At 38.7% G+C, this 27,315-nt stretch overlaps 2 protein-coding genes across 3 annotated transcripts in view; one reads left to right on the plus strand and one right to left on the minus strand.

Moving 5' to 3' along the window:
* Window positions 1-18,262, plus strand: part of LOC144657297 (coiled-coil domain-containing protein 87-like) — a 34,295-nt gene extending 16,033 nt beyond the window's left edge. Inside the window, exons 12-35 of one of the 2 annotated variants that reach the window (XM_078517632.1) lie at window positions 287-326; window positions 860-949; window positions 1,543-1,576; window positions 3,197-3,275; window positions 3,642-3,682; window positions 4,420-4,469; window positions 5,022-5,094; window positions 5,563-5,613; window positions 6,353-6,525; window positions 7,132-7,156; window positions 7,355-7,396; window positions 9,604-9,705; window positions 9,788-9,904; window positions 10,035-10,195; window positions 10,897-10,936; window positions 11,532-11,648; window positions 13,220-13,332; window positions 14,922-15,037; window positions 15,475-15,734; window positions 16,126-16,251; window positions 16,593-16,707; window positions 17,028-17,089; window positions 17,270-17,350; window positions 18,035-18,262. In XM_078517632.1, the coding sequence (XP_078373758.1) occupies window positions 287-326; window positions 860-949; window positions 1,543-1,576; window positions 3,197-3,275; window positions 3,642-3,682; window positions 4,420-4,469; window positions 5,022-5,094; window positions 5,563-5,613; window positions 6,353-6,525; window positions 7,132-7,156; window positions 7,355-7,396; window positions 9,604-9,705; window positions 9,788-9,904; window positions 10,035-10,195; window positions 10,897-10,936; window positions 11,532-11,648; window positions 13,220-13,332; window positions 14,922-15,037; window positions 15,475-15,734; window positions 16,126-16,251; window positions 16,593-16,707; window positions 17,028-17,089; window positions 17,270-17,350; window positions 18,035-18,199 (2,273 nt within the window). In that variant the 3' untranslated portion in view covers window positions 18,200-18,262. The remainder of the gene's footprint in view (window positions 1-286; window positions 327-859; window positions 950-1,542; window positions 1,577-3,196; window positions 3,276-3,641; window positions 3,683-4,419; window positions 4,470-5,021; window positions 5,095-5,562; window positions 5,614-6,352; window positions 6,526-7,131; window positions 7,157-7,354; window positions 7,397-9,603; window positions 9,706-9,787; window positions 9,905-10,034; window positions 10,196-10,896; window positions 10,937-11,531; window positions 11,649-13,219; window positions 13,333-14,921; window positions 15,038-15,474; window positions 15,735-16,125; window positions 16,252-16,592; window positions 16,708-17,027; window positions 17,090-17,269; window positions 17,351-18,034) is intronic. The other variant, XM_078517639.1, reaches the window with a different exon arrangement.
* Window positions 18,194-26,984, minus strand: LOC144657335 (uncharacterized). Its single transcript, XM_078517677.1, has 8 exons — window positions 26,855-26,984; window positions 25,304-25,375; window positions 25,011-25,121; window positions 24,642-24,761; window positions 23,253-23,750; window positions 21,485-22,375; window positions 20,674-20,845; window positions 18,194-19,702 (listed from the first exon to the last, which is right to left on the minus strand). Exons 1-8 carry the CDS (start codon window positions 26,856-26,858, stop codon window positions 19,498-19,500), a joined length of 2,073 nt encoding a protein of 690 aa, XP_078373803.1. The 5' UTR covers window positions 26,859-26,984; the 3' UTR covers window positions 18,194-19,497.
* Window positions 26,985-27,315: the final 331 nt, after the last annotated feature.

Consider the following 27,315-nt stretch of genomic DNA (forward strand, 5'->3'; position numbering starts at 1 on the left):
GGTTGACACCTTAACAATAAATTTAAGCCATGTCTCTCTGTCTCAATTCAAGCCTTGGAAACAAGTTTACAATTCAACCTGTAACTACGACTACGGACTTAAGCTGATTCTACCCTTAACTAAACTCTACTGAACATTTTGTTGGACGTTGGGTCAGTAGATTCAAGACTTGAAACTTTATTTTGAAAGACAAGCAGTGGCACTGAAAGATAAAGAAAGCAAATCTTTGCCAGTAATTGTTGCCAGTAGCAGCAGTGGATTAACAAATATTTTCTTGCATTTTCAGATTCTGAATCTGTTACTGAAGAAACCATACCCCGCGAAAGGTACAAAAACTAAAACACGTATCTTACAGCAGTACAGTAGTTCACAACTTACACATTTATATGACAGTTAGGTTTTATAAAGACTCAATCATAAAATATCTTGAAGAATGGGATATGTTAATTTGGTGACTGTTGGAATCTCTGATCAAACAAAGCTGACAAGTTACTAGAGAATTTAAGCAAGATTTTGTTTTCCAGTTGAATTGGCACATTTTCAGTAATACAAGATGCTGATTCTCACCAAGATTGTATATAAATTAAGATCTGGCAATTATAATTGCAAAAAAAAACTAAAAAACATAACTACATCGAAAATCTTTTTAAAAAGCCCGTTCTTACTTTAATATGACTGACCGTTGTTGAGGAGAGAACTGGATTACAACGTGTCTAAATATTTGAAAACCTGGGCTTTATGTACATTTTCACGTTAACTTTATGTTTGACTGTTCGGTTGCCTTTGGAAACAAAAACATTTTATCTAGAACAATTTCACACAGATTTGACTATAAATGTCACACTCCTTCTTTTGCTAGGAGCTGGAAACTCTGGAGATCCCTTCCAACAACACCTTTAATGAACATGCTGAAATATATTGATGGAGTCAGACATAACTTCATGATGAGGTAGAGACAGGCAGCTTGTTCAGTAGGTCATGTAGATAAAGTATTCAGCAGTATTCAGTAGGTTAGTGTAGATTAAGTATTCAGTAGGATTTAGGTTCAGTAGGTCATGTAGATTAGTTCCCGTTATCAACCTAAATGCAGGATTCTGACATAAATCAAATTGGAGTGTTTTAAGGTGTAGCATTGAAGCCATCTTTGGTTGCAATAAAGAAGTGGTGTTCTTGCTTAGTTAGAGTAGCTACCTTTGTGAACTTCAGTCCTTTGTGACAGTTATAACTCTCGTACTTTAATTAAGACTTTGAATTTGGAGAGTTTCAAAACAAGCAGTACTGTACCAAAAAATTGTTTGTCACAGCAGCTTTTATTTGAATTGAACAACTCGGGCTTTTGTCAATGTGTTCATAAAATATGACAACGTTTTAGTTTCAATACCCCACTTCACGGCGCTGGCGCAAAAAGGATGAAACAGTCAGTTGACATTTTACTGCATTTCACTTAATTTGCATATTTAAGATTGTCTTCTATATTTGGCTTAAATGTGCTCTCACTTTCTTGTTCAATTTGTTTAAAACACCTTTTTTTGGTTTTCACAGAACCATGGATGCAAGATTACATTTTTTACAACAGGTAAACCACAGACTGGCGGGCCTTAATCTTTGTCAGATGTTTACTATAGATGCTTACATTTAGCATATATGGGAGAAGCCTTTCAATATGAGCTTTAATGTTATACATACAAAATAATGAATAGAATGTAAGGCTTCTTTGTGTTCATATTACATAAAAAGTTGGCGTAACATTAATTACACCATAACGACCCTTTTCAGTGTACTTTATCTTAGTGTTTAATGTTTAGAAATTGACTTGTGTCTGAACTACAGTGACGTACAGCACTGTTAACATAATATTTCATATACTCACGCACATGCGTAATACAGCGTTTGAAAACGTTTTTACTTGTTTTCTTTTTTTTTTTCTTCCTTGTAATATCAGACTTTAGTTTTTGGATCAGTTGTTTGATAAAGACCTTCTTTGTTTCTCAAACTCCCGTCTGGTTTGGGGGCTTTTTAGATGTCGTCATCTTCTTAGCAAATTCAGTTCCTATCGTGTAATTTGATTCATGTTACAAGGTGTGTTTTTCTTCCTGCTTTCACCTGGTTGCTTTTGTATGATGACTTTTTGGTGTCCTTTGTTTCAATTCTTTGCCAGCTCATTCTTAGCCTCCCACGCAGTCGTTCTTAGGGGCGATCGCGTTACACTCCTCGATCGCCCCTAAGAACGACTGCGTGGGAGGCTAGCTCATTCTTGGCTGAGATCTGTTCTCATAACTTCTCCTTTCAGAACGTGCTTCCTGCCACCACTGTAGGTACAGTTCTAGACTTCTTTGGAAATCTTGACGGTTTTCAGCAAAAGCTCTGCTGTACATTCTGCATTATCTCCTCTGATCCTTGCTACTTTTGTTTGGCAAACGTCTCTGGTTCTTTGTCCTTCTTTGAAGAGCTAAACTTCTTTCCTGTTGTTTCTACATTAGTAAAAGAGATTTACACAATCATTTTCTCTCTGTTGAGGTGGTTACACTAAACGTCCTTGCCAACTGTGCCATAATGGATTTTCGATCTGCTTTCTAAACACCGTGATCCTAGGTTAGAGCGGTTTTCACTTGAGTGTCGAAAGTAAATTGCGTTTGCTTTGGTTTTGCATTACTACGCTTAGTGATTGGCTTAAAAATCCCGCGCCACTTTCTCAGCCAATCAGAACTAAAACCAAAACCAATTGTGTCTCGCTCGTGCACGTTTTCCCGCGCTTCGTGCCAGGTACATGTATTTGCTTCGAGTTTTGATTGGTTCACTGGATTGCCTGTGTCCTTTTGATTGGCCACAGTAATAATTTTGGTTTTGGTTTTACGACACTCAATTGAAAATTGCTCTAAGATGATCTTTCTGCTGTTAGAAAATACAGACTCTGAAGCGAGAAATGTAGCTGTAATAAAATGCATCTTTCCTAACTCCATCTCATTGCAACACTTTGTGGTTTAACTCCTAAAAGCTTGCCTCAGTTTTCAAAATACATGTATTATCTGAACCACGTTACTGTCGCCCTGATAACTTATTTGTAAAGTGTGAAACTGGTTATGGCCCTTACAGGTTTCATATCAGTGCTTGTGTGCGGTCATTGCTTTTTGGCAGGAAACTTTATCGAAGTGTTTAATTGATGACTTTGTTTTCTTTTTTTGTTCTCCTTTATAAGAAATATGCATCGCTGCCAGAGTTGTTTTCGAGGGACACAATGTTGGAAGAGCTGGGTATCTTGCCAGAAGATTTACAAGGTGTGTTAAAATTAATGATATCTAGACAACAAGCAGTCGTTTTTTTCTTAGTCCGTCTAGCATAAAACGAAAAACAACGCGAGTAGAAAAATGACACCACATCTTCTTGAGTATACTTTATTATTGTTTTCTGTTTTATGTTCTAGCTCTAAGGTTAACCAAGCAGGTTAACTTATTAAGCGAACGATAACCGTTTTACTGAGAAAAATCACTTTTTTGATCATTTACATGTGGGTGAGAATCTTGACTGCATAAAATAATCTCCGTTTTCATTTAAAAGGTGTACGTGTAAGCGCTAGTAGCAATGTTTTCGTAACGTGGAACCCATATTGATTAGTTGGTACGTGTATTATCTTATTCCCTTAGATTATATCATGAAGAGAAGCCAGAGCGAAACTGAGCTAACGGTTTGTATAGACATCAGTTGATACGAATTCAGTTTGCGTTGGATGTGTCATACTTTTGATTCTTTTTAACGTCATTTTATGTGGTTTACTCACTGTTCAAGAAATAATCAGAAAGGTCCATAATTTAAGCCAGATTGTGCGGCTATTAAAAAAAACGTTCACTGTAAACTAGTAAAGCTTTTATCAGGAAACAGAGTTCGATCCAAATGGCATCAAAATTCTTTGCCATGGCTACGTGAAAAGGGGTCAAAAATAGCGTGTTTTGACCGTTTTAAGACATTCTAGTATATGTTTGTCTATTAGGCAAAAGAAACATTTTTGCAGAAAACGTCTATCAGTAGGGTTGATAACCACCTTAAAGTGATAATAGTTCATCGCTCTAAACCCTACTGACAGATTTTTTTTTTCAAAATTTGGAAAAGTGCATCTTATGCTTATTAGACAAAAATATATTTTAATCAAAAACTTTTGCATAATAGTTTTAAAGTTGGAGCCTTAAAAGGTTTAAAATAGTGTATGTTGCCCTCTTATGTCGTTGCTATGGCAACTAATTTTGTACTATTTGTTTTTGGTACATTAAAATCCGTACTTAATCGTACTGGTAATTTGGCAATACTACAAGAAAGCATGTTTGTTAACAAGAAGCTGGTGATTACTTCTTTTGTCAAGGAATCTTTCGTATGCACCTTTTTTAATTTTTTTTTTTGTGTTAACGGTTGTGATGTATTGTCTTATAGAACGAGAAAACGGTTGATGAACGTGATGCCGAAAGGAAAGCTGATAAGAGGTCTGTTTCCGTTTTCTTCGCCTTTTTACATATGTAGATGTATTTTTTGTGAGAGTGTATTCACCCTGTGTTAACAACTCAAATATTAACAAGTTTTCCATGCCTGGTTCTTACTAAGGAACTTATTAATGTGAAAAGACCAAATTCGTAGCACTGAAGCACTGCTTCATCATGTAATTGCCAGATTTCTATTTCTTTAATAATATTAAGACAAGATATGTAACGTGACCTCATACCTGTGTATTTAAAAATAGCGGCACGCAATCAGACCTCAGGATCTATAGCAAAAATATCGATTTACTTTGTAGTCAGTAACGAAACAGAAAACATGTCAATATATGTATTTTGTTACGTAAAAACATTTGTGATATTTTGAGTAAGCGAGAAAGTGGACCGATGTTATCGGAGTCACAACCGGTTTTGAGTTTTCAAACTGTAACTGTTTTGTTTTTTTTTTCTTAAAGTACTTTCGGCAATGAAAGTTTTCATTACTGTACGAGATTAAATTGGAAGGCTGTCCTAGAGACTAAAAGCATGGTTTTATGTTTTTAGGCTCGGTACTGCAGACCTCGCTTCACAAGACCTCATCAAACTTGTAGGTTCGTCATCATCAACAAAACCTCCGGTAAGATAAGCTTTTTCCATTTATAAGCAACAACTTTGTAATCACCAGAATATCCACCTTTCTGGTCGATGCTTGTTTTTCAATTCTTTATATTTTTTCGTAGCGTTCCTATTGAATTATTACTTATAAATCTGTAACCTGATCAAATGTTGTCGTTGCTTGTTTGTCTGTTCTTTTTATGTGGGGGGGGGGGGGGGGTGGGGACTGGACCAGCATCACATCTAGGGGGAGAAATGGGACGTGATTAGCACCGGCATTATCGGACGTAGGGGGTAGGGGAATGGACTTGCAACACATCAAGACGAAATATGTTATTGAAGTGGAACGCCTGCATTGACAACGACTGCGCCTAATAGCGATAGACTGAAAACCCGAATAATATTGTCAATAATAATGTAATAGCTCTGTTGTTAGTTTGCCTACAGGAGAAGAAGAAATCCGTTACAAATCTATCTTTTTATGTTTTAGGAAAGGCTGCAAGGCGAGGAGGAAAATGATGATCTACCGCCGCTATTGCAGGTTTAGAATTTCGTGATTATAATATACTTATTCATCGTGGTTGAATTCTCTTAAAGTTCTTATTTTTTCACTGGCTCGTCGAAGCAAAGAGTTCATAATTGAAATTTAACAATCAGATTTAGTTTTTAGACTATATAGTTAGCCATGTAATACCCTTTCGATTAACTTTAGGAAGCGTCATGGTACCCATGTACAGTCAACTCTCGCCTTGCGGACTCCCGCTATTACGGACTCTCGCTATTGCGGAATTATAGGGACACTTGCGTGGTACCCAATTAACAATTTTATTGTTTTGACTCTCGATAAAGCGAACACAATGAACTTCTTACATAACATTATTACGGAAATTGCAGTCTGTTGCATACTATTTGTCGAAACACACTTCAGAAGTCTGGAATATTTATTTTTGCATCAATTGCTTCAGTAGCTGTACAACAGACTTTTCGTTTTCACTTCAGCTTGCGCCCTTTTCTTCCAGACAACTCCATAGGAGAGTTCAAACCCTCAAACCCTCGACCATTGTCATTCTCCATACCCAACGACTACTCAATAATTTCACTACAGTTGATATGCTCATCACAGTCTATATTTTTTAACCTATGTTTACGCCATTTTTTCCTCACACCCCGCTATTACGGACTCTCGCTATTACGGACACTTAACGACGTCCCGAGCGTGTCCGCTATAACGAGAGTTGACTGTAGTCCGTGTAGCTTTTTTTTTTAAATTATTTTTTCAGGCTCTCGCTCGTCACAGCACTACAGACAGAGAAAGAGATGAGCGGAGACACAAAAGACTTCAAAAAGAACCTGAGTCCAAGGATAATCACGATGATGCAGCTAGTGTTACCTCCAGTATACAATCGACAGAAGCCTCCTCAGTAGCTAATGACCCTACTGTACTGGATGATAAGTAAGATACGCGAAAAAAGGCTTCTTTGATTATTGGAAAAACAAAATTATTGAAATAACCAGAGAAATCGATAGTTTTAATTTTTACGAAATTGAAAAACAAGAAGGAGGCAACAGTACAAGCATTCGTTCTGTGGGCCGTCCTTAAGTATTAACAGAGACAGTGTTTCTCACAAATCTACAACAAAAATACCAGTTCGTGATTTTTGAATGCTAATACAGTCGAATGTTGATAACTCGAGCCTCCCGCCAGTTCGAACCTTTTTCAATTCCTCTTACTAATGTTACCCTCGATAAATCGAATCCCCAATTCGATTTCCCTTGAAGGTTCAAGTTATCGGGATTCAACTGTAAAAGTAAAAGGTGAAAACAAAATTACTCAGGGTTGGTTATTTCCCACACAGACAACATTTATTTGAATGAGCCAAATCATGTCATATATAACTTTGGAGCGTTTAAACCAAAAGCACCCAAACCCTTAATTAAAACATAACATTTTCTGCAATTCTTGTTCGCGTCATTTAATTCTTTGAAATAATAAGGCTTAATATTGAACAGTCATTTCATGTTTTCTACATTTTTGTCATTTTTGTTTTCTACATTTCAGTATTACAGAATTTACTGGAGAAGAGGTAAGTCAAGATTTCTTTTCGTAAACATGTCCTGGTAGGAGGTAGAGATCACACAAAGTATAACACTCGAATGTTGGTACGCTAGAGCAAAAAGAGAACTCAAATTACTACGAAGACCTTTTCCTTCATTTGATGTTTAACCGCAGTTCATAGATATGCGTTTCATGTATTCATTATGTCACATTTTATCTACAACAGCATCCACAGCCAGCAGTTGTATCATTGCGACTTCCTGATAAGGTACGTTGTGTTCACATAATCCTGATAATCGTGTAATTTAATTGATGTTAGTTTGATTCCTCAAAACCAAAAAAATTTGGACATTCTTGCAACTCTGTAAAGTTGATAAAAGCTTTGGTAGTTGTAGTTGGGACAGGTTTTATATTACATGGTAAACTAAAACATTACTGTTTTTCGCACACAAGTGCAGCACAACACCTTTTTAGTGCAGAATGCACTATTGTGATGGTTTGGTGGGGGCTGTCGTCTGCTAAACCCCTCAAGCGCTAACGCACTATGGTGTAAACTTTTAATCACCAATTAATTAATTAATATCAATTAATTAATTATTTCTGTGAAGGGGGTAGGGGGTGGGGAGCACCTGACCGTACGCCCCAGGTAAAAAGCGGGACATATCTACTTTACCTACGTATGGAGATTTCAAAGGTATATATTTGTTTCAAAAAACCCTTTGCTCTCCTTGTGGTATTATTCTTTCTAGAATAAAGTACTTTGCGCCAAACGCATGCGCATATCTACGTTACTTTCATGTGAAGATTTCAAAGGTATTATTTGTTTCAGAAGACCTTTTGCTCTCCTTGTGGTACTATTCTTTCGATAGCAAAGTACTTTGCGCCAAACGCATGCGCAGATTCGACTACGTTTTATTCTCAGGAACAATGCGTGCATCACGCGTTTGCGGTAGGATTCCTGCAGACTCCGTGACGCCAAGTTAAAACCGCAAATTAATTAAAGGTGACTTTATATCTCCCAATCTGAAAAACTAAAAACTCGATCATATCTGTGTTATAATTAGTTTTATTAATTAAAGCAAAACAACTTCAATTGTTGTCGCCCTGTTTGCCCTAGAAATGTATCAGGTTACATATGTTTTCGACAAATACAAGTGTTGCGTTACATAAATTTAGGAGAAAAACAAACGTGTCATGTTACATTTGTTTACACGGAAGGGAAAAGTATCACGTTTGCTGTTTTGACGTCTAAGAAGTTTTTCTGTTTTTTTTCTTGAAAACTTTTCCCAAGTGCAACCCATACCCAACTGAAAATCAAACCAACGAAAGTTAAATGTTATCTAAGCCTAATGCCATGTGATTTCAATGCGGCAGGATTCTTGTAGACTCTTCCTACTTAATTAAATTAGACTCATGTTACATAAGTTTGCACGAAAAGTAAAAGTATCAAGTTTGCTGTTTAAAAACTCTCAAATTAACGAAAGTTAACTTAAAACACAACGGTTCAAATGATTGAAAACTTCCTTTACTAAAAAAATCGACTCTTAATTGTGTCAACTGGTCGGCCGCGTGTGTGACTTTTCAATAACGGTAATCTTTCTCCCGAATGAAGGTGTCGCGTGATTTAGTTGTCACGTTTGGTCTTTCAACATCTTACAAGTACACATGAAACAGCGTTACTGAAAGGTGAACTCATTTGACTTATTCTCAAGGGAAATTACCCTGGTAAATTATTATCATGCTGTCAATTGTTTGGCCATATTGCATTCTGCACTGTCCTTTGAGTCTCTGAGTTAAACAAGAGAGTTTCAAAGGTCGATAAATGCAGTCAAACAAATCTATGTAACCAGTAAAAGTAAATATGCCAATGTGACATTATTATTTTTGTTTTCCTTTTCTCGACACCATTCGATAAGAAGCGCTTGAATTTCCTTCTTTTTTTAAAAAAGAATTTTGCACGTAAAAAGAGATCCTCGTAATTCGAATTGTTAAACAAAACAACGCATTCAACTGAGCTTGATAAACTGTACCATGGTAGCACGTAATCATCTCGTAGATGTACGGTGGGGACGATATACGTGTGAGATACACCTAATTGTAAGTTATAAGCGATAGCGGAGTTCCGAAAACACATGCGTGCGTCGGGAAAAAATCGAATATTCATGAAAGCAAACAAAGGAAAGATCTTTATTACCTTACCTTTGTTCACTTTCATCAATATTGACGCACGCATGTTTTTTTTTGGAACTCCAATGTCGCTTAAAGTTATTTTATAGAGCTGTGGCATGGAGTTTAAGTTAAGCTTCAAAAATCCTGAATTCAAGATTTTGGAAGTCTTTAAAAAAATACATCTACTTAAATAACTCTATTGCTAGTTGATTAACTCTAACTCCACGCTATAAAAATAACTCTAAGAATAGCTGTCCCATGAACTTGCTGGTGCCGTCTCAAACATTTGGTTTCTTTACTTAACAGTCTGTAGTGAGGACTTCAGATGTTCGCGTGTCCAACAGAGTTAACAAGGCTTCGGTGACACTCAAAAGATATCCTACAGTTTATAACGACCTCACAGGAGAGGTAAGAGCTGATTAGAAAAGACACTACCATGGAGTCATCTTAATCATAATCCAGTAACGGAAATTGTATACGTTCTTTTAAGATTGATGCACCTACAGTAAAATGGCTGGACAAGAACCTGTTTATAGGCGAGGAAATTAAAGAGGTTTATGAAGAAATTATCAAAACTATAGGCACTGATCATCTTTTGTTTGATCAGGTAAGTCTTCTTACCCTGCTTACCCAAGATACTGCAAACGTTTTGTTCATCAAATATGGGAACTGTAGATGTACTGGGAATCATATGAAGGATTAAGCGGGAAACACTGTTCTTGTTCTTCTTATTTTAGGATACTTACGTGGAAAGGAGTGCCGACATGGTAGACGTTAGTCTATGTACCTCATCTTCGTCTCTTGTCAAACCTCGTGCAGAGCGTATTCTTAATAAACACCTGAAAAAGGACATTCCTCCACCGTGGGGAAACGGCACTGCTGATAACTGGAGAAACAGGTTGGAAAGAAAGTTCAATTATTTTAAAGGAACTGTTTAACGGTTGCAAGAGTTTGGTCAATTTTATTAAGATTTCCCAAATACTCGCTGTGAAACTTAATGTTAGGGAAGATATTACTTCTATATATGTCTCCCGGGCGTTATAATAAAAAATTACGAATAAACGAGATTAACATTGAAAACTAGCCGTTTTTCAGAAACCCATATTGTAATCTGTTTTAATCTTCAATTTTTGGCCAGTTGTACCTTCTTTTGTTTTTGCTGTGTTATTGAAATGTTCCTTCACTGTTTTAAGTGATTATTTTTATATTTCATCCAATTTGGTGGCCATTTTCTTATGTCTAAAATAATTTGGTTAAAATCCGTGACACAGTTTATTTAATTGTTACTGCCATTGCAGTTTGAGCTGTTACGAAGGAGCCAATATCATCTTCGACATCTTTAACACTGTAACCCTTTAATTTCCAAGAGTTTTAACCGCAAAAATCTTGACAATATCAATATATTTTAAAACATGCATAAGGTGATACAGAAGGTGGTGATGAGAAAGAAGAATATGGAAGGTCATCAAGTAGAGGATTTGTTATGATAAACCACCAAATTGCCGTTACTAATGCTAAGTAAATGCCTAGCAACTTGAAAGGAGAAAATTCCAATAAATCAGCTAATCTGTTCACACTATTTTCAATGTTGTTTTGCAGCCCTAAGTTTGGCGGTCTTGGAAGGGAAGATATCTTGCAGGTACGTTTAGTGAAAACAGTTACTGAGCGTATCATTAGAAAAACCTGTAACCTTTTCTTCGCTTGCTATGGCCAGAAAATGAGTAATAAACCTATTTAAAACGTGAATGAGCAACATGTCGCCAGTGCTAAGGACGGGAGTGACAATTTAAGACGCAAAATAAGGCGTAGACCAAAGCGCAGTTGGTTTTTGGTTTTCACTTTACTGGACAAAAATACAAATCTTACACCCAGGTTGTATAATTTGTGAACCACTCTTGGGACTTACATAGAGCTCGTCAAACACAAAACCAAACTAAGTTACATTCGGTGTGTTAGTATGAGAATTCCTGCCACAATAATGATATCCCGTTTTCCTCTTTATACTACAATCCCAAACAAAAGAAGTTTTCCCCCTTTACAATGTTGCAAAATAGGCAGCAATGGGAGGCTTTGTTCTTTTAAGCTTTTCAACATTGGAAAGGGGGAGTGGGACAATTACTTTTTTTTTTTTTCGTGTTTCGTGTGGGAAAAAAAAGTAAGTGACCCAACAATTTTGTCGAGGATTGTAGAAGGAGATTAAATAAGATGTTTCTTCTCCCCGTTCGTAATTTCAGGCAAAGTTAAAGAAAGGTGAAGACAATGGACATGGCAATAAATCTTACAACTCGTGGTTGGCTTGGTGGCGCAGTACCATCACCACAGACGACTTCCTTAAGTTCCTCTCCACACAGGTAACAGGCACACAACCGCTTCCAAGTCTGAAATCCCCATTTTTCTTTGGTATACAGTAAAAACCAGCGAGTAAGAACCTAACATTTAAGAACCTGTTAGGCTAAAATTTGCAAATTTGACCCCATTTTTTATAAGAACCTATTAAGCCTCAAATTTGAAAACAGGTTCTTATTTTCTAAAATTGATTAAAAATGTTTACTTTTGGGAAAATAAGTTTGACAAGGCTTTACTGTGTATGAATGAAAAGTGCTTCATTTTTACATAAATACTTGTCTGGTATGCAAATTGTATACAGATAATAGGCTGAATATTACTAAAAGTTATATTAGCAACAATGTAAATTTTTCCGAATAAGAACCTATTAGAACCTAAATAGCCCAAATTTGTGTTAGCAGGGATGGCGCAGTGGTAAGAGCGCTCGCCTCCCACCAATGTGGCACGGGTTCGATTCCGGCCCGGTACCATACGTGGGTTGAGTTAGTTGTTGGTTCTCGTCCTTGCTCCGAGGGTTTTTCTCTGGGTTCTCCGGTTTTCCTCCTTCCACAAAACCAACACTCCAAATTCCAATTCGACCTTGATGCACGTACACGTCTTTACGAGCTCCTGAGCTCTTCCGTGTCACGTGGGTAAATAAATTACATTTTTTTAATTTACCATTTATGTAAGAACCTGTTTAGGCTAACCTGGAAAAAACTAGGTTCTTACTCGCGGGTTTTAACTGCTTATGTTAGTTTGTGCTTTTGTGGCTTAAGTTCAGGGTTCAAGTCCTGGTGTGCGTTTTAAAAAAGTACCCAAGACACTCCGGGCCCGAGAGGTATTATTTGAACATCACTTTCTATCAAATGGCAGTGTAGTTTTGGGCCGAAAATTAACCCTTCATGTTTAGCAGACGTAAGATTTCAATGCACACTTTCACAGTCACCAAATATGTTTTTGTTGGTAAACGTTCTGCAAACAATACATTTTTTCGGGCCTGAAATGTCTTCGGGACGTTTGAGAAATACACGCCTGGTCTTGGCCCTTATTTTCTCGAGACAGACATTTTACCCTCGCAGTGCCTTGCTTCACTGTATAACTGTACACCGATGAGTTTTGTGCGCATTTGTCAAAGATGCTTGCGAAGAACTGCGACCGTAGACTATATTTCACACATCAAGCAATGCCTTCGATCGATAGCATATTTCCTTGGCAGTAATTGCAATCTTATAGGTATCTGACTCGTTGCTGACAGATATGTGACTGACTCTAACTGCTTCGTTTGCGTAACGAACCGCTGAGAGAAGTTCTTGTAAAAAGCACCTCATGTGTGGTCGAGTGACAAACATAGCCACGCAAAATTTGGGGCGAGACCTCATTCTACATTTTCGGGCATCCAATTTTTCCGCGCAAACGCTTTCTTTGTTGACGTTGATTGTTTGTTTGTTTGTTTGCTTGTTTGTTTTTTCCTCACTCTTGTTGCTCGACTACTCGTCTTCTTCTGTGTTATTGGACCCTTATTGAGAGTAGTAACGTTAAACTCACGTCGGAAGCATGTAGCACGGAGAACAAATGCCAGTCATGTTTCTTGCAGGAAAATGACTACATGTCTTTGCTGTTCCATTTGTACGACTCTGATCACGAGGCTGATGACGAAGAGGATGGAGACGAGGCTCGCCCAGACACCATTCAAATGGCTTTGTTAAGGTAACCGCTGGCCTGCATGACAGTCTTTTCTTGGCAAACGATTGTTAACGAGGAACTTGGAGGATTGAGGCGAGTCAAAAGTAACTTAGGGGTTGGGAGGAGGGTGGTGACACTACCAAAGTGAACTCAATCAGAGTTTTGAGAAGTGGTGTATCATGTGTTGAAGTTTTTAAATCAATTGAGTAATTTAATTTGACAGCCCCTAGCCAAAGTCGGCCCTACCGGATTTCATAATCAGGCCCCTCTGCTATGTTTTAGCCAGGGAGAATTTAAGGTCTTGTTAGTAGCTACATGCGATAATTTTTCTTACAACTTCAACGCTATGCCATTTCGAGAGCAGTTACACATTGAGCTGATCACGGAACTCAAGTTGTGACATGGGAAATTTTGTAATTTCTCTCGCAATACGGCAATCTTTTACTTTATTTTCATCTGCGGGATGTGGTCTTTTGCTGACATAACTTATCCTAAATTAAAATTAAAGATGGGAGAAATTGAAAGAGACGGTACCTCAGTTAGCAATTGTGGCAAGTATGAGATAAACATGATAAATATTTAATATTGAAATACTTTTTCTTTTTAAAAACGTCAAATTCACAGATGTTTGTTTGCTTGGCTAGCAGCAGTTCCCACCCAGCCATACTCTCGTCTATAAATGTTTCTCGAAAAACCAGATTTTTGTAACATCCAAAATTTATATTTGTGTGGTAGGAAACATAAAAAAAATGGCCCGGTTTCGTTAAAAATTGCTGTTTAAGAGCACTGAAACTGTTAACAAGCGCCTTTGGCTGCGGATGGCTCGGATGGAAATGGATTGCAATTTGAAAAATTAAGGCTTAACGTTTCAAGTTGTTTTCGCACATCTTCAAAAAATTGATATTTCTATCCGTAGCTTGATTTCTATCTGCAAATTAAGGTTATATCTTTCTTTAGATGTTCAAAGAAAATGTTTTTGATGGGTTAAGTTGCCCACCACTAATTTCAGAAACCCCATGGCGTAGCCCCTTTAAGTACCTTATTACAAGAAATTTCGCGACACGTTAATTTCGCGAATTTCGCGATTCCAAAAAAATCGCGAAATTAAAGTGACGCGAACAATAAGTGTCGCGAACATAACATGACGCGAAAATTAAGTGACTCTCGGTCAATAATTAAGAAAAAATAAGTATAGTGCAACTGAATGAAGGAATTATCAATCTAAATGGATGTTGTCGTCAATTTACTCAAGAACATTAATTCATGCACATACACTAAAGCATAACCTACTTGTAGACATTAACTTCTCTGTTATAGCTATTGCTGAGATTTAGTCCCACCCTTGCTTTTTTGTTAATTTTGACGTTATTTTTTCATTAATTAAGTCGTTTTCATTTAATTCAAGGGCATGTAAAATAATATTGCCAAGGAAATGTCAATTATGTCATACTCAAAAACGCGAAATTAAAGTGATTCAAAATACAAAATTGTCGCATAATCGCGAAATTTAAGTGTCGCGAAATATGCGCACCTCAAAATCGCGAAATTAACGTGTCGCGAAAATTTCATGTAGTAAGGTATTTTGTTTTAATCCATGTGAAATCTGTCATCAGAGAACGAGAGAGAAAACTAACAGAGCTCAAGGTGTTAAAAACGGAATATCAACCTGGCGTCTGGAATGTAAATAGTGTTCTGCTGGGAGGACTTGGAAACGAGCCTGATGTTGACGGTAAATAGCTTATTACATTTTACAGTTCGTTACAGGCTAAAAGGAATTTCCAAAGGAGCTCAAAGGGAATAATGACAGTTATAAGGAACTCCTTCCCGTGATTTCTGGCAGTACATGCAAAGACGACGGCTTAAATTGGGTCCCGGGGCCCGTTTCTCGAAAGCCCTGAATTTTTCGGGCTTGCAAAGCCATTTTTAGTTAAGTGTATAGGCCTGAAACTTTGTATAAAAGGAACCTGTACTTAATAAACTAACAACCCTGTAATCATAGGGTTTGTGATTTTGCTATGGCTTTCCGGGTGTGAAAACTTTAAGAAACGGGCTCCAGGAGCATAAAGTTCATTTTTGGGATCACGTTTGGTTGTGAAAAACATTTCCATGTTTGTAACTTGTGCACAGTACAAAACGAATAAATATTCCTATTTTTGGATGTCTCAGAGGAAGAACTCCTGGCCAATCTTGAAGACTCCTGCCTGCCCGTGCGCTCCGTCACGCCAGTCGCGCCATCTAAACAGTCAACTGCAGCAGACGCCTCGCCATTGGCTCGTTCCGTTGGAAGTGCCAAGTCTTCCGCATCACGCACGACTCAACATTCTAGCCAAGAAAGACTGGAGGGATTGTTCAAAGCGAGCTCTGTGGGGGTGATACCGCAGCCTGCTGCTAGCGCTACCGGCGGGGAAACTGCCAGTACCAGCGAGGTCAGTTACTTTGACGAAATTCTGCATTAGTTTACGGTTAGACTCTCCCCTCGCACAATAAGAAAGGGGAATCGGGATTCTTCTGTATTAGTAAGTGACTAGGAGTATTTCTACTCCCCTGTAGATGGGACTGGCTAGTCCATCCCAGGGTGTCCCCAGAATTGAATTCGCTAGTACCAATTTACAGAACTGGTTGAGAGAGAGAATGCGAGAGTAAAATGTCTTGCCCAAAGAACTCGACCTAGTGATCCCGGCTAGGGCTCAAACCTGGACCCCTCTATCCAGAGTCCTTAGCGCGAACCATAATGCCTCCCACATTAGAAAACGTAACGTTATGCCACTTTTTCTTTGACCTTTGTTGTTAATTATTTTGACTTTTGTTGTTATTTAGGCAGCGTCGCTGTCCCCTCAAGATCGCTTGGAAAGAGTATGGACGTTACTGTGTATGCCTGATGCTCAGAGACTGGACATGGCTATAAAATACAGTGCTGAACCTTACAGCAATAGTCTTCTGGAGGTAACATGGCGCTTGGTTTGTCTATCTCGTGCGAGCTAAGTTGTTATTGCTTTAAATAATTGCAAAATCACACTCAAATGATATATATTATGGTATGAGCGGGAGAACATTACTGGGTGAGTCCAACAGTGTAATGTATGCGTTATAGATCTTAGTTATTTTGGATCTATAAATAGCTTGCTTTTAACTGATTAAAGTTTCTTCAAGGCGTCATAGCTTCTAATTGAGTAGTATTTAAGATCAGTAGAGAGCTTGTTAATTTATTTGTTGATGATATTTATATATTGCTTTAATGCCAATCAACTAGGAAGCGTACAAACTGTTTTTTCTTTTTATTGCAGGCTCTAACGTTCTGGGAGATTGCTACAGAGGTAATTCTAGAGCGCGAGAGTTTAATGACCAAACTAGAAGACTTTGAAAGAACTGCTTCAGATCCTAACAGATTCTTCGCAAAAGGTAAACTCAATTCGAACGTACAAAACTTCTTTCGCAGTTTACGTTATTTCGATAAATGCCACTGAACGTAAAATCTCGTTTCAGTGATTTCCGATACAGCTTAAGCTCAATTGAAATCATTCTTTCTGACAGGTCATTTTTTTTTTTTTTTTGAGGTTGGAAGAGAAGAATGCAACAAGCTGTCATGCTTATCCGTTTGTTAGAAACGGCCCTGATAAACCGAAGTTAAAAAATGATCAAAAAGAAAACTGCACCCGTTTCCTCAACAAACCAATCTACTGAACAGTTGGTGAAGCTAATTTGTCATTTGTTAATCCTAGATAACACTGGTTCATCCGCTGCGCGAATCAGAGAATCCAAGACGAGGAATTGGTTTAATAAGGTAATACAAGATCGATGCCTTCCATCGATCAATGATATTAATGTTGATGTGCAGCTTTATATTTTTAGCCGTAAGGGAGGGCTTAACTGCACCATTTTATTTCAAGTCGTTTTCGATTAGATACGTGTCTTATGTGGCAACTGCTATTATTTTAATGTGAAATGTTTTCATCTGTTGCAGCGCCTATCGCAGATTGAGAGTCAGGTAAGGAGAGCAGCAACTGATGTTCATCGTCAGTTTGGAGATACTGTCACATTCCAGGTATGTCCGTATTGAATTTACATGGTAAAATCTACTGACGTGTAAATCCTTTTTCATTCAACAACGTAGTAGTATAGAAAGAATGACTTGGCCAGATAAGACCTGTAGACACACGGTTTGGGAACATTGGGGGCAACAGGGACCTTTTCAACTTGAACATCGTCCCCAAGACCTTGAAAACGAAGTTCTTTCACCAGTCGTCTGCGGCTGCTTGTGTTGTTCTTAAGTCTTTTCGCCTTATTTTACGTTTAAATCCCGCCTAAACAATCAATATTTGAACTTGAATATTTGCACATTTTTCTCAGTACCAATCAAGTCACTCTTCTTTACTTCGGTTGCGTCGTTCGTCACGCAACGCTTCTCCACTAAAAGATGTATAGCATCTATATGGGGTTTAGCCTCACTGCCTATGTTCATCTGAAGTTAGGGCCTCGACAGACTAGAGAACTAGAGAACCCCTGATGATGGCTTAGCTCACAGACTGGGCAGAACTTGTTATCGGCAACTGTTTGTTATCGACAACTTGTAGTTTTCCTTTAAAACAGGAAAACATTTAGCTGTCGATAGCCAGTTTATTACACACTGCCCTTACCGATAACTATTCGTTATTGACAACTAACTAGTCGTCGACAACGACCTGTCTAGTCTGTCTTGGCCCTTAGCAGTGTTATTTTCATCTGATAGGGGCGTCCGTACCTGGAGAAAATTAGTATGGATCGAACTGAGATGTTTTACTGGCTACAGCAAGAACGACGGCAACAAGTCATGGACAGAGAGTTTGTTAAAATGAGAGAAGTCACCCTTAAGACGCCAGATCTGCCCCCAATACAAGCACATACAATATTGTAAATAAAAGATATTTATTTAGTGTTATAGAGCGTTTATAATAAAATATCACGCAAGAGAAATTAATGTGTTGGGTGTTATTGCTATCTTAAATTTCTCCGGTTTCTGTGTGCCTTTCCAGACAAATTTAGAATGTTCAGAATTGTAAAGGAATTAACACACGGAATTCACCAAAATTTCAAACTTGTAGTCAGTGAGCGGTCTCAGTCTTGCTAAAAATCAGGGCTGCTAAAAATTTAACCGTCGCGTCATTTGTGGTTTATCGTTACCTTCTTGGTGTTTTCCTACAACTACAGTTTTGATGTCTTATTTTGAAGAATATACTGTCAAAGTTTTTGCCCGCCGAACTATTGGCAAAGAAACCTGGGTGTAAGAAGGCCTTCTTTCAACTTTTATCGTCACTTCCAAAACTTACGTCAATCCTCTGGCACCCAGATTAATGCTGCCAAGAAAGCTAAACACAACTGCAATGTACACGGATTAATGAAAGCAACTCGCGATAACTAATGATAAATCTGTTGCATACATGTATTTGGTGTGTGTAGTATACTAACTGTGTGGCATTACAGTATTAATAACGCTACGTGAAAACATACCGAGTCCTATGGAAGAAAAATGTAGTTAAATGGTATTATGAAGGTACTTGGGATTTTTCGGTGAGTTGATATATTGCCCATAAAGTTAAAAAAATCGAACTTAATATATTGCCCATAAAGTAAAAGCTGGAACTTGGTAAAGGCAGGTTTACACGCTGCGATTTGTCGGCCCGATTTGGCCAGATTTGATAAGAAAATGAGTGCGCAATTGAAAATCGGCCCGATTTCTAAAAAATCTGTTGCAGTGTCACAGTTTTTAGAAATTGGGCCGATTTCCATCCTTTCAATTTAAATAAGCAAAGAAAAGCTTGCCAACGAATCGCAGCGTGTAGATTTGCTCGGATCAAATCGGGCCGACAAATCGTAACGTGTAAACCGGCCTTCATAAAATAATTACATTTTACAGTGAAACGTATCCTACCGTTTTACCAAACGATTTGCGTCAATTTTCTAACAATTACCTGTTACTCAAAAAACGGTACCAACAACCGCGCGTTTTTTATCGGCATGCGACTAGTTGACTTCTTCGCTTCTTACACTAGCCTGGTTTTGATTGGTCAAGAAGTAGGAAAACTAAGGTAAAGATGATACACATCAAACAACTGGCTATCAAGTGAAAGGGGCACGAGTCGTTTCACTGTAAGATTGGATTAAATGAGGTGACTAAGATGTCCCTTATCTTCCACCTAAAACCAAAACCGCCTTTCAGTTATCCACTTCGGATGACGTGAGACATTTGCGACCGTCATAGGAGAGGATGAATCCCTTTTTGCTGTTCGCAGAATCTGAACGGAAAACCACCACGGCCACATTGCCTTTGACATCTTTCATGACGGGGGACGTGATGGAACCACAATACCGCTGACCCACTTGATTGTCCAACAGGTCGTACACAGCAATGTAGTCATACCTGAAGAAATTGACAAGCAACAAGTGAAGAACACTATATATGTCCCCTACGAATATTTAGTTCTCAGGGTAACCCTGATGTAACATCAGTGCCACAGAAAATTCTTGTTCGTTACCGCAAACGTAAAAGTAGAGGGACCGTTGTTTGACATCCCAACCCGTCCCAAATGGCGGCTAGGATAGACACTAACATAACTGGGTTATAGAAAACTTTCTGGATCGTAATAAACACGTTTTTTATGTCGATTATTTCCAATTTCATCGATTTGTTGATACAGTAGCCTGAGTCTCAAACGGTCTAGGTCGCTCGGTCGCAGGTCGATCGCGGGAAGGGAGAGAGTGTCTGAGAATCAGGCTACTGATACAGCGGTCAAGAACATAAACGCTCGCCCAAACAGCAACAAAGTTTGTAAACAGAAAAAAATATACGAGGGAATCTTCTTAATAAACCGCTAACACACTTGCTAGTTAACGATGTACATGAAATGCGATGTACGTGAAATATGATTGATGTACTCTCTTCAGCCAAAATGAAAAACTACGTCTAACTTAGGGGGTCCCCTGTTTTCTGAGTCAAATGAGTCTATGAGTCATGAGTCAATGAGTCAAGCTGATTTTTACACAAAGAATATTCATGGTTTACCTTTATACAAGTAAGCTTACAAGCACTTCACATTGCTTACGGTTAGTTCTACTCTGGTTCGCTTACGGTTAGTTGCACTCCCGTTTGCTTGCGGTAAGTTGCACTCCCGTTTGCTTGCGGTTAGTTCCACTCCGGTTTGCTTGCGGTTAGTTCCACTCTGGTTTGCTTGCGGTTAGCTTTAATTTGTTAGTAAGGGTAGCACTATTTTCAAATTTATAACTCTAATTTAAGATTTGACTCATTGACTCATTTAACTCATAAAAACTTTACTCTCCTAACTTAGACTTGGTTTACATATTGGGTCCATTATATATATCTAAGTTACATACACGCAGTTTCGATCCTCCTCCAGGTACACTCGGTGAAAGGTAAAACTAATTGCACGGTATTCACTTGATAAGGCGATCACCCATCTGCATGTTGTGTTTGACGGATACCCTGCTGGGTAACCTGGTGACATCAGCTGGCCCTTGGGAGACACTAACACACCTCCACAGCTTCCTACAAAAACAAAAACAGCGGGAAAATGTAAGCAGGGTCCTCTGGTTAGCTGTAGGTTCACGTTGGTCAACAGTAGACCGCTAGATATGGTGTAAAATATCGATACTGATTGTTTGAAAAAGTACCTGGGTTTTGTAAATACTCCACCATGGTGCTTTAATCACACCATCTAGATAAAGCTAGTGCAGGTTTTTGTTTCAAAAATTTATCCATGGGTCCGTTTTCGCGTTCTTAAAAGAACGAAATCTTGCATTCTTGAACATTACCAATCCTAGGGGGGAGCATTCTGTATTTTTGGATTGGAAGATGGGGCGGCTTTAACTTCTACTTGGCGCGATTTTTCTCCGTTTAAGAATTACATGCGAAAAATTAATACCCTATTCGTCTCCTTTTAATGTTTGTGTGTGTTTGTTAAAAACTGAAGTACCTTTCCACAACGAAATGCTAGGCGATGACCCCCTGAATAATGGTGCAAAGTAAACCTTCTGAATTATAGCCACTACGAGGGAGAAACTCACGAGCATCTCCTCCCACCCTAAAAACCCGCCTATCCCCCCACCCACCCACCCCCAGCTGCCGCTAGCTGATGTTGTGTACATGTCACTTAGTTAGAAAAAGAAATTTCTGTGATCTACGCACCTCCTTTATTTTTAGACGATGCAGGTGATGGTGAAGAAATATTCCATCGTGAATTTGCGTCTGTGCCGTTACCTGTTTTATTTCTTACGATGTTGTTCTTCTTAGTAAAAAGTGGAGCTTTAGTTGTTGCCAAGACTTTCCTCTGTCTTGTGTGGACTGACATTTCTTTTCCCGTAACTGGTGCTTTTCCAGTCATAACAGAGGCAAGTTTGTCAGTCATTGGTCTTGATTCTGATTTTCTCGCAGCAGTTGTAGGTTCTCGTGATTTTATTTCTTTTTCTGGATTAGCGGTTGTATGGTCACCTGTCTTATCATTTTTTGCTTCTTCTCCAATTTCCACTGGCTTTGTTGGATGAACTTGGTTGCTCGTTGTTGCCGTTTTCAGTGTATTAGTCTCTGTCAGGTCGTCTTTCTGTTCAGATGTTCCTCTAATCAACGTTGTCCTCTTGGATGTTACCTTAGTTGATCCCAGAAAGCACTTCTCCTTCTCATTTGCTCGTGGGAACTGCTCACAGTTAAGGTGCCCAGGCCATCGCTCCGATGGGCTGAGTAGTGCACAGTCTTCTTGTACACTCTCACACAGCGACCTGCACGGAGGAGGGGCGGACTGGGGCAGGCTACATGGAGGAAGATACAGTCGGCACAGGAATGGAATGAGATGAGTGGAGCACTGGGACTGAAGCTTGGATAGAAAAGTGGATAATTCAGTCGCAGCCTGGTGGTACGTCTGGTGTTGAAGAGGATTCGGAACTTGGGTGAAGTTGTAACCGAGCCCTTTACAGGCTGTGAGGGTTAGTGGTTCACACTTCGGACTGGACGATGTCGTTGAGATTGCTAATTTTCTTGCACTGTAGGTAAATAATCTTTGTTTGGGAGGTAGAGTAGTGGTTTCTAATGGAAGTAAATAAATACAATTAAGAAAGCGTGAAATAATTATTGTTATAATTTCACACAAGTACAAATTAATCAAGACTGGTTTTGATGGAAGTATAGAATCGTACATAGAAAGCATGATAGAAAACTCTTGTTACTGTTTTAATTTCGCGCAAGTTAATCGAAACAGGTTATTATTTCGTAATCTAAAAAATGGCAATGAAATTTGAAGCTTTTTATTCGAAGTGACAACTTCTCCTTTCAATTACAGCAAACTCAAGAAGCAAACTAAAAAAGAATACAGCCAAAAATGAAAGGTTTTAAACTTCACTTGTTGCACTAGCATTCCTTTTAGTTTTAGATATCATCAATGTGGACAAACATATGCGAGTAGCTCTAGGGGGGGGGGAGATACAGTACACGACAAGTGGTACTCGGCCTCGTAAAGCGAGCGAAATTCACACCCGAATATCGTCATTTCGCACACCCGCTTCCTCCTTTCGCTTCCGTTACATTTTTACATTTATTAGAGAGCAGCGATGAAAAACTATTAATAGAACTTAAGAAGCTGGACGACAAGGCTTTACTTGTTGAAGTACAGTTATTAGAGGATCAAGTTTTGCAGAATCAAAAAGAATCAAAAACTAATTTTTCAGTATTAGAGTCCGGCGTTTTAATTTTTTTAATTTTAGTTTTTTAATTTTTCGATAAAGTTTTCTGTTGATATTTTCTCTCCTCCAGTTTTGACGTCAACTTATCTCCAACTTTACTAAACTGGGTTAGTGTTAATCGGATTTTGAACAAACCACCCTTGCCCTGGATAACGCGTTGAACGAACGACCTCGTAACTTATTTACACAAGCAACTCAGTAAAAAAAACTGGTGGTATACTTACTTTTCACCGTGCAATCAGACGATATTCCTACAGCATATTCTTGTGTCCCGTTAAAACGATTCACCACCGTGGAACCCGTAATACATCCTTCCAATCCTCTGCCTACGACGATGTTAGATGGGGATGAAAATGGTGCCCCTAAACGAGACACGTAGAATCGTTTTGGGGCGGCCCTGTCCACGCCATACGACACGACACCACGGAATAGGCTGAGAGTCAAGAGGTGCCTCTTTCCGTCGCAGAACCCCGACTTGTATGGCATGGCGAGATCCAATTGGCCCTTACCGATTGCAGTTTTGTATGACAGCCTAATGGGCCCTATTTCGAGGAGCGTAATTCGCAAGTACTGGTTGGTGTCCCTACTCGTGATCTCGACCAGTTGTCCTGTGCACTTCTCGGCGGTGAACCTCAGATAGATGTCGAAGCCTTTCACAGTTTTGTAAACTGGAAATCGCTTTGTTTTTTTGTTTCCAAAGTTTTCGAATATGCCTTGCATTCCTGTATAAAGCAAAAAAAAGGTTCCTTTATGGCATGTCACAATACGTTTTTGTCTTTGAAGTATTCTATCTTAACACAAAATCTTAGTGGCTGAGATTAAAACACTTTTAAGTTAAAAAACTTTCTTCTCTCCAATTTTCTATCAGCATGTATCAGGTTTTATTACACGACTAAGGTGGTCCGAGGGCCAATAACTAAATCAGCCAATCAGATTGCTTTATTCCCGGTCCCGCGAGGGCCGATATTTTCCAAGTATTGGACCGGGTTTTGTCCCGGATGATCCCGCGCTTATTTCCGCGCGATTTAGCGCAAGATTTTTGCAATATTTTTTCGCAAGATTTTTTCTGAGTTTTTATTGCTTTGAAAATGAAATGACCTTAAACACAGAAATAATTATAACTCATTTTAATAGCGCGCGTAAAAGTTTTGCCGCACATAGTTTTTCATGACATCTACCGGGTAGCAATTCTCACTACACAAAGTTTCCAGTCGTGTAATAAATCTCTTATTAACCAAGCTTGCTCGGGACCGTACTGGGCGAATATTGCCCCCTCGGTCTTTTTTGTACGGACCTCGCTGCGCTCGATCCGTACTGTCAAGACCTCGGGCCAATATTCGCCCAGTACGGCCCTCGCGCATGGTTAATAAGATATATATATGACATCACAAATTGATATTTTGTTAACCGTCGGTGGGTGCAAATCTACAAGGTTCATTTACAGTAATGCCTTCTGGGCTTGAAAGTGGAGGATTTCAAGAGTTAGGAGTTTTTGGCGGAAACTTTGCGTGCGCAGCGCGTTTGAGCTCTGTGAATCAGGCAAAGGATGTTCAACCGGAATTAGAAGTAACCCAGGTACCAGGCCCTCCAGGGAAGCAAGTAACATCACATACCACAATCGTTTTCGTCTTGTCCATTTGAGCAGTCTCGTGTACCATCACAGACTTTTCTCCTTGAAATACACTTCCAGTCACCGCACCAAAATTCTCCTAGAGGACATGTCTGCTGCTTCGCTGCAATAGCATAGAAATTAAAATAAGCAATTGCATTCATTTGGGCTACGAGACGTCCCTTCTTACACGCAAAAATCGAACGAGAAGCAAAATGCGAAAAGGAAACTGGCCACGCGGAACATTCGGGTGGGAAGCTTCGCCCCAACTTTCGCGTGGCCATTTTCCGCCTCGCATCCACTATATTTTGTCATTACTGTTGAAAAAGAGAGGTATCGACAGTTTAGAATGTTTGTTGTTTGTCAAACTTACTGCAATTCAGTTCGTCACTGCTGTCCTCGCAATCTTCGTGTCCGTCGCATTTGAATCTCACGGGAAGGCACTCGGCAGAAGTAGAACAGCGGAAAAATCCAGTTTCACAAGCTGAGGAGAACAAGATTTGTCAAAATACTCATTATGAAGCCTGGAAAACGTGTTCTAGTAAGACATATAGTTAAAAAGTTCAATTACTGTTGCATACAAATTTATTTCTTATTAAAGAAGGAGACGGTCTGATCATCTAATCAGCATCAGAGTAACATTCAGGGTTATTTTCAAATACTTGCCTTGGGAGATGTTGACAGTCAAAAAGATACATGTGAGCACAAGCCACAGGGCTGATGTTACAAGAGCAGACCCTACAACAAGAAAAAACATCAACTCAAATTAAATCCAACAAATGAGAATGCGCAGTATAAGGTTACTCTTCTATTCATTTGGCATAGAGACTAAACAGCAAGACTAACTGGTAAAAAAGCACGGTTCTTAGTTTGTTGAACGTTTTCTCATTGTTTCATAATGTTCGTTGGAAGCAACTTTGTCAAAAAGTAAATTTCCTTGTCTGCTATTTTATGCTGCTAAAACAACTCTTACAGGCAAAACATCATTTTTTTGGCCCATTACTTAACAAAAGAAAACAAAAACCCTGAACAGTTCTCCACTGTACACATTTTAATTTTCTCTCATCCATCTTTAGGCTGCGAATGAGACTAATCCATCTTTGGCTAAATCAAACTCGTATTTTTCATAGTTTAGTGGGATTATACAAAGACGCGTCTCAAACTACCGTCTAAAAAGATGCCCTCTGGCCTTTCGTACCTCAGGCAAAATATAATATCAAGTTTTGGGGTCTTTGTTGTCGTCGTGTTTTCTTTTCTTTTTTTTTTTTCTTTTTCTTTTTAAGGCCCCTTTTTCAAATTCTGTTTGACAGAAAAACATACAGAGTGAATTGCCCCTCCCCCTACTCCTCCCATACTAGTTAGTTTCGGTCATGCACGCTCCAAATAAAACAATTAATCCAATTGTAACTTATACTGCTAAAGTTACATATTATCTTTTTTACCACCTGGACGCAGACAGGGATCTTTGACGCAATTCCACAGCATGAGCTGTGCAAACATAATTTCCTGTTTGCTTTGCTGCATACGTGTTTTCAGAAATACGTATTATGCCATATAACCTTTTTAAATATCCTCTTTTGAAAACGACAGCTTTAAAGCACCTTGTTTACCACTTACAGCTGAGAGGATATCTCACCAAGTTGAAAACCCTTTTGTGCTATGAAGCTCTCACTTTCCAAACAAAACAAAATTTGAACTCAATAAGCTCGGATTTCACAGGCCCTACTAAAAGGTTACATTTTTTCCAATAATAGAAAGATAGAGTCATTTCACGTTCCTTTCTCAAAGACAAATTTTGAAAACCGCATCGGTAGCCCTCTTTTAAGCATCGGTTGCCCTCTTTTAAGCCCCCTTAGACAGTGCAAATGTTGTGACATGGTTTCCCTTGATCAATCCTGCGATAACGTAGATTAAAACACGTGTTTTTCCACTTCCTTTGCCAGTGATGTAATTCTGCCTCGACATGTTTCTTCATAGAGGTTTTTCAGTATCATAAACTAGCCAGACTTCTGGCAGATTTCCCATCTCATAACACTTTTTTCCAAGCTATCCGCTTTAGCAAACGTACAAAGGACATTTCAAATTAAAGCTACGGTTTCTAATCAGTGAACGCTCTATAAACAGATAATTGCTTTTGGTAATTAATCAAACAAATTCCCAATACGAACGCTGTTCGGTCAGGCTGCAAAAAGACTAGAAACTGCCTCATGTACCTACCCATATCACTGCTGCAGTGTTTCGTGCGATTTGTCACAACTATAATACCACGAAGACGGTCCTTGCAGATGTCGTCCGAACGTCAAAATGGCTTTCGTGAACTGTGTTGTCGACAGGTCAGGCGACAAAAGAAAATATAAGACTTAAAACATGATTAGCTCTCACTGAGCTGTCAATCTAGATATGTGTAACGCTCTACACGTCCTGTTGATCGAAGCTCTTAGCTGATATTTTGACAACGTTGTTTTTTCATGCGCAGTTTTAGTAACCCACGTGTCAAATGTTAAGAGGCTTTTCATAGAAAGGAAGACAGAAACACAGCAATTGAATCTAAATTTATTTTATGGACACATCCGCTTAATTGTTTTTGGTCTCTGCAGGTCGAATGCCCACACTCCACTGTGTCATGTGGCTACTGCGGTTTACGTGATAAATTTGACAAATAAAGAAGTTCTAAATAA

Source organism: Oculina patagonica, chromosome 1, assembly GCF_052425735.1.
Source record: "Oculina patagonica isolate OP01 chromosome 1, crgOcupat, whole genome shotgun sequence".
NCBI lineage: Eukaryota > Metazoa > Cnidaria > Anthozoa > Scleractinia > Oculinidae > Oculina > Oculina patagonica.

Coding starts and splice junctions, on each gene's coding strand:
- LOC144657335 (XM_078517677.1), bottom strand. Junction 25,122..25,303: donor GACTGTCAACATCTCCCAAG/GCAAGTATTTGA, acceptor TGTTCTCCTCAG/CTTGTGAAACTGGATTTTTC. Junction 24,762..25,010: donor CAGTGACGAACTGAATTGCA/GTAAGTTTGACA, acceptor ATGCTATTGCAG/CGAAGCAGCAGACATGTCCT.